This window comes from Marmota marmota, unplaced genomic scaffold (assembly GCF_001458135.2).
Source record: "Marmota marmota marmota unplaced genomic scaffold, marMar, whole genome shotgun sequence".
In the NCBI taxonomy this organism is placed as follows: domain Eukaryota; kingdom Metazoa; phylum Chordata; class Mammalia; order Rodentia; family Sciuridae; genus Marmota; species Marmota marmota.
This window is the reverse complement of record NW_026000051.1, coordinates 4,010,458-4,016,857: the sequence shown is the minus strand read 5'-3', so window position 1 is coordinate 4,016,857 and position 6,400 is coordinate 4,010,458. Positions and strand designations below refer to the sequence as shown.

The 6,400-nt window shown below is 56.1% G+C and overlaps 2 protein-coding genes across 2 annotated transcripts in view; both read right to left on the bottom strand.

Annotated features, from left to right (window-relative positions):
• The window catches only part of St6galnac6 (ST6 N-acetylgalactosaminide alpha-2,6-sialyltransferase 6), a 17,698-nt gene extending 15,507 nt beyond the window's left edge, over window positions 1–2,191 (bottom strand). Inside the window, exon 1 of the mRNA XM_048812991.1 lies at window positions 2,039–2,191. Coding sequence (XP_048668948.1) covers window positions 2,039–2,146 — 108 coding nt within the window. The 5' untranslated portion in view covers window positions 2,147–2,191. The remainder of the gene's footprint in view (window positions 1–2,038) is intronic.
• A 2,040-nt stretch (window positions 2,192–4,231) lies between these two features.
• The window catches only part of St6galnac4 (ST6 N-acetylgalactosaminide alpha-2,6-sialyltransferase 4), an 11,165-nt gene continuing 8,996 nt past the window's right edge, over window positions 4,232–6,400 (bottom strand). Inside the window, exons 5-6 of the mRNA XM_015497541.2 lie at window positions 5,901–6,008; window positions 4,232–4,915 (exon numbers count right to left, since the gene is read on the bottom strand). Of these exons, the coding sequence (XP_015353027.1) occupies window positions 4,726–4,915; window positions 5,901–6,008 (298 nt within the window). The 3' untranslated portion in view covers window positions 4,232–4,725. The remainder of the gene's footprint in view (window positions 4,916–5,900; window positions 6,009–6,400) is intronic.

Here is a 6,400-nt window from a genome sequence, read left to right as displayed (position 1 = left end):
TCTTTCTTTCTTTCTTTCTTTCTTTTTCTTTTTTTTTTTTTGTGTGTGTGTGTGCTGAGGATTGAACCCATAAAACTGTATATTTCTAAAACTGAACTACATATATAGTATTCTTTTTTCCTTTTCCTTCCTTCCTGTTTTCAGACAATAATAATAATAATAATAATAATAATAATAATAATAAATGACCCATATACGATGTTTGGGAAGGGTCCACACAGACTACAGAGTGGAGGTGTGTCCAGAGGGGAATGTGCTACCTTCACTTCAGCTTCATAAACATCTAGGTTGTTTGCACTGGTAAGTTTATGACACCTTGTTTTAAATTAAGTCAGTTGGAGCTGGAGTGGGGAATATTCAGCCTCCAAGCTGTAAAAGCACCGCCTTGGACAGCGACTTGGGAGGCTCAGGAATGGGGTGGTCTGATGGTGGACCCGAGCTTCCTGCTCCCCTGGTGCCCACCTCCTTGCTCCCTGAGCCACAGTCCCTTCCCCACCCCATCCCTCTCAGTCTGCATGACTCCACCCTGCCAGCCCAAGAACGGAAGCCACAAAGTAGGGCTGGGCAGTCAGGCGAGAGAAGCCTGGTGAATTTGCTGGGTTTCCTAGCCCAGGGCCACTCCGCAGGTCAACGGCTGGACCACAGGTGGAAGCCTGCAGTCCCCCGCCTTGTCCCTAACCCAGGCTGGGACCCTCGGAATAGAAGGGGTGCTTCAGCTCAGTCCTAGGACGAAATTCGGACCTGGAGCTCCCCCATGAGGCCTGCTGTGTCCTGGGCCCAGGGTTATTTCAGGAGACTGTGCTTCAGGGCGGGCTTCCTTCCTTGGCCCCCACAAGAACCACCACCTCGATAATAAGAATAAGGAGGATGGGAAAAGGAGCCCTCCTGCTGGTTGGCTGCCCACTCTGCTAAGCCCTGTGCAAACACACCTCACGAAATCCCTAAATAAACTATGACATGGGCACTGCTGTTCCTTCCACTCTCCAGAAAAAAGAGGCTCGAGATCCTGATGGGCTTCATCTAGGCCTAATACCCACATAGTTGTTCTGCACCCAAGCCCGAGAGACCCGGGACCCCCACACCAAGGCCTCCTAGATGGGTGTCTTGAACAGTCCTGGGGTCCTCCCTGACCTGACCAGAGCAGCTCCTCTCTCCAGTTCCTACCCTATTCTCTGAAGGAGCTGGCCTCAGGAGCAACCCTTCCTGCCCCAGAAATGGGGGAGGGGGTCCTAACACATCCACTTCCTGCCTCTTAGCAAAGTTTTGGTTTTCTTTTTGCAGTGCTGGGGGTGGAGCCAGGGCCTTGTGCATGCTAGACATATGCTCGGGCAGTGAGCTACATCCCCAGCCCCTCTTAACAAACTGTGCCCTTGAGATTTTTCCCTTCCATGATATTCTGGAAAGAGTCCTAAGAAATCTCCTCACTTGCCACCCCGGTTTCCAATGTACAAAAACCAAAACGAAGATCCAGAGAGCCTATAGGACTTTTTCAAGATTCCCCAGCAGGACCTGCACAGAGGTCTTCGGGAGCCAGGACTGGGGGCTCCCTTGGCAGAGGAGCCCACAGGAGGGGCCTCTGGACAAGAGGTCTGAGAGAACAGTTGGCAGGTAGGCACCTGGACACAGGGCTGCACCATAAGCAAGTGCTCCCAAAACCTGGCACAGTGGCCTGGGACGGGGAGGTACCTGGTTCTTCCCAGACATGGCTGCTGTGGTCAGACAGGCCCAGAAGACCCCGGACACCAGTGCCCACTGGTACACGGAAGGCCTGGTCTCTCACACACCTGGGCAGACGAAGCTGGAGCCGGAGCTCCTGGCCTGGCCCCAGGCCTCTTAGGAGGCCTTAGGCTGTGAGGCTCACCAGGCTCAAGACCAGGTTCAGGTGCAAGTCGACAGACAGGTCCCTAGCAAGTCTGCTGAGGGGCAAAGGATCTAAGGTGTGGACAGAAACAGAGGTCCAAAACAGGGACTCGTGCCTAGGTGTCCCCCTACTCCTTAGGGATGTGGGGCGCCTCCTGCCCCCACCCCCGCCACTTACCTTCCAGCAGCCGCAGGGTGTGCAGTGATGAAGGAAGGGGCTCCTCAGTTTCATTTTCAGAGAGCCTTCAGCAGACCCCAGACAGAGGCCAGACCTGTCAGGGGCCATCTTCACATGCCCGAAGGAAGTGGTTCTCGCTCTCTCCTACCAGAGTACCACTCCAGGAAGACACAATTTGAACCAACCCAACCGTAAACACCCCACCCAGGGGAAGGGCCAGGCCACAGAAGCCTGTGTGCTCTAGGTCAGCATATCCTGGGAGCATGGAGGTGGAAAAGGAGACAGTCACCCAGAGAGTGAGAGAACACGGAGTTCCAATCCCATCAGAACCAGCGGCAGCCTGGGCCTTAGGCACCTAGGATGAGGCCATGAGCGGGGAGACCACTCATGGGGCAGAGATACTGCTGTCCCTCTGTCACCACCAAGGCAGGTCAAAGCCAGCTGAGGGAGGACAACCCCATTTAAATGACAGCTCCCAGCCAGGCACAATGGTGCATGCCTGTAATCCCAGTGACTCAGGAGGCTGAGGCAGGAGGATCACAAGTTTGAGGCCAGCCTTAGCAACTCAGCAAGACCTTGTCTCAAAATTTAAAAAAAAAAAAAAAAACTTACTAAAAAGGACTAGGAATATGGCTCAGTGAGTGGTAAAGTGCCCTGGGTTCGATCACCAGTACCAAAACAAGAGTCCTACATATCAAGTACTATGTTCTAAGCCCCAGGGGCCGGGGTAGGAGTACAGCTCAATGGGAAAGTGCTTCCTAACATGCACAAGGCCCTGGGTTCAGTCCTCCGGCCCCCAAACAAACAACCCCCAAACAATAAGCCCCAGGGGCAGTTCAATGTCTGAGCTCTACAATCTGGTGAGATTAGGTATTTTAATAGCTTTTATAGATGATGAAACGGCCCCAGCAGGAAATGGAGGAAGAATGAGGCCCCTCTGGACCTGGAAATCCCCACAGCCGCCCCCACCCCGCCATGTTTCATCCCACCCTCACCTCTGCCCTGCACCTGCTTAGGGACCTTCACCACTTCCAGGCCAGGGGATATGGTTGTGTTACCAGCCTGTTCCCAGCTCAGGGCCCCCTTCCTCTTCCCACCCATGCGAAGCCTTCTGGGCTTGCCTGGCACTGGGGGTGTGGGGGAGAGGGTGCCAAGGTTGTGGGGCCAGAGCCAGGCCTCCAGCGTCTCCCAAGAAGGCAGGGGTGGGGGGAGATGCATGGGGTCACCTTCAGCTCTTGGCATGACTGGGGATATCATTTGTGGGTTCCAATGCAAAATGAAGATATAAGGCCCCTTGGGTAAAAAATTACCAAGAATTTCAAGTTGGCAACAGCAGGGATTAAGCTAGGCTAAGTATGGGCTCTGGGTGACTGTGCGGGTCCCATCTAAGAGGGGCCTGATCCCTGGATCTGAGAGCTAGCACCCCAGGGCTCCATCCTTTAGTTTCCTGGTCTCCCTATGATGTAAGGGGCAGGCCAAGCCCTTGGGGGCTCCTCCCAGCCCCTGGTACAGGCATGGCCTTGGGCCTAGCTCTCAGGCCTGACTGCATCTTGGCCCAGCCATCCCCTGGCTGTCTGGCTTCAGCCAAGTGGTGGCCTCATCTGTGAGGCAGGTAAAACCCAGCCAACTCCAGGAGTGGCTTCATACCCCCACTGACGGCTGGTTGGGGGTGGGTCTGCTGTTCCCACTTCACAGCTTCGGAAAGTGAAGCTCAAGGGCGGAAAGGCCCCAACCTCAGGCCAGGCCCAGCCTCACTTCTGGGCAGCTCCCCACTGCTGCCTGCTTTTCTGTTCCACAAAGGGACAAGACTAGACTTAAAAGGAATTTAAGCGGCAAAATCGCTGGAATTTGACCCACGGGCCAGGAAGGCAACACAGGGTGGAGGCACTTCCTTCCCACCTCGGTCCTCTCTGGCCCTGGCTTTGCCCCTGCAGAGCAGGGGTCCCAAAGAGGCCTCTGACTTGGAGCCAGCTTCCTGGGCCAACAGAGTCATGGGGCCAGACACTGAGGAGACCTGGCCGGTGGGACAGGGGCAGGACTGGCACTACTAGCAGACACACACAGGCAGCCCAGCTAGCTGCGAGCCTAGGAGGGCCACGGACAGGAGCAGCCCCCAAGGGCACAGCTTAGGGGATTTCATCAGGGAGAGAAGCCCCAGACCCCACCCCAGACACATCACCACAAGAGACAGGGTCCAGAAAACGCGTTTACCCGTACGCTCCAGAGAGGCCCTGGCAAGCACTGCCCAAAGGCCCCTGCACCAAGAAACCCCAGGCTGCGGGCTGCCTCAACAGGGCCACCAGCCCAAGAATGTGGCACCATAGGCAGCTGGGGTGGGTAAAGGAAGGACCAGGACTGGCATAAGGTCATGATGCTGGTGAGTGAGGGGGCCACTGGCCCCAGGGCAAAGGACACTTGAGAGACCTGGTGGTGGGATGAACCCCAAAATGAAGACATGGATTCCTCAGGAATGGGGGTGGGAGAGAAAGCTCCTCCCCTTCCCCCTCAAGTCATGAGACAAGAGATGGCTCCGAGTAACCCCAGGCCGGGGTAGGAAGGATCCCTAGGTGCACTGGCATGTGGCAGGAGGCAAGAGTCATAAATCACATGTTCTTGATGGAGTGTGGTGGCCTGGGATGGGACGCAGGCCTTCGGAGGCATGACAGCCAGCCAGCCGGCACCGGGGACTACTGGGGCTGCCAGGACGGGTGGGCAAACACAATGGGCCTCTTCTTGGCCCAACGAGAGAACACGGCCTTCTCGGTGATGAAGCGGTGGGCACTCCGGGGCGCCTGCTCGTGCGCCAGGTACATCTGACACTCGTCCAGCCGGCCCTTCTCGAAGTAGTGGTAAGGCACCGAGGGGTGGCTCTTCTCCCTGTGGGGTGGGGAAGGAGGCCCATGTGGGACAGGCATGGGGCACCAGAACTGCCTGCCTCCCGTGACCACTCCTCCCTAGGTGTTGTGGGCCCACGGAGACCCATGCCTGGTCCCAGGGGAGCCCACCCCAGATAGGGGAGGAGCAGGGCAGCTCATGGAACCCAAAGGCCAGGATTCAAAGCCCAGGATGCCTCTCACAAACTGAGCAACTCTGGGTCACAAATACACCTTGTGAATCTCAACAGCCCATCTGCAAAATGGAGATGGTGACACCCATCTTCCAGGACAAGGGTGCCGAGCAAGGGATGAAGACAGCAAAGTGCTCTGCTGGTGCTGGGCTCACAGGCAGGGCCAGAGGTGCAGTGCGGCCAGCCCCGCACACCCACCTGCCCAGGGGCACCATGCAGGCCAGCAGTTGGGCCAGGGCCTTGGCAGGGGCACTTGGATTTCTGTCATTCCCCCCTCATGCTCAACAAACGAATCCCAAAGAGAACAGAGGGAGAATATCCTTCCTGAGCTCATCAGTGATGGTGACACTGAAATACAGTAATGTAACGGTGCTATCCAGCACTATTATAATCTGCATCAGAACTTAATATTATGATGTTGAAACTATCAAGAATAGAAACTTGCCTGTGACATATGGCTGATACACATTATTTAACATATATACACATTTTATACTGTTTGTGGTGGGGCTGGGGTTTGAACCCAGGATATCACCCATGCTCAGCAAGGGTTCCACCTCTATTTTCTCAATTTTATACCTGAATAGGTGGAAGCTCTGGGAGAGGCGGAACAGCCCGAGGCTACACTGGGCAGCTGGGATCAGTGTCCACTCTGTCCAGAGGCTGCCCTGAGGCCTGAGGCCCTGGGGTGTCTGTGCCTTGGACACCCATTATGAAGCCCCCACAGCTCCTAGGCCTTCTGCAGGGGCCCAGAGTCCTCCCTGCTCCCTTCCCACCCAGGCCAGCTGCTCTGACCTGCAGTAGCTGTCGCTAACCATCCCGTAGACCACGATCTCCTCACACAGCTCCAGGGCCAGGATCATGGTGAACCAGCCGGTGCTGAGAAAAGAGCCAGACTGCCTCCTGGGGAGGCGGGAGCACTGTCAGCTGGCCCCTCCGACACCCATACACTCAGAGCGGCAGCACTGTTACCCTCCCAGCCAAGGGCCACGCACCTGGACCTCTAGAGAGGCCCAGGAAAGGGCAGAGCCAGCCTGAGGCCAGCAGTGGGCAGGGGACAAGGCTGAACAAGCCCACGTCTGTTCAACCTCACCACCCAAGCTGGGCCTGAACAAACCCAGGATGATGGTCCTCTCATCTAGAGGATCAGGCTGGGGAGACAGCAGGGGGCAGCAGAGCATGGTGGGTAAAAATGGAGGAGAAACAGTTTGTACAGACTTATGCTGCCCGTGATGCAAATGAGAAATGAGAGCTGAGGACAGGTGGCGGCAAGGACTGAATTCACTGGGGGGGGG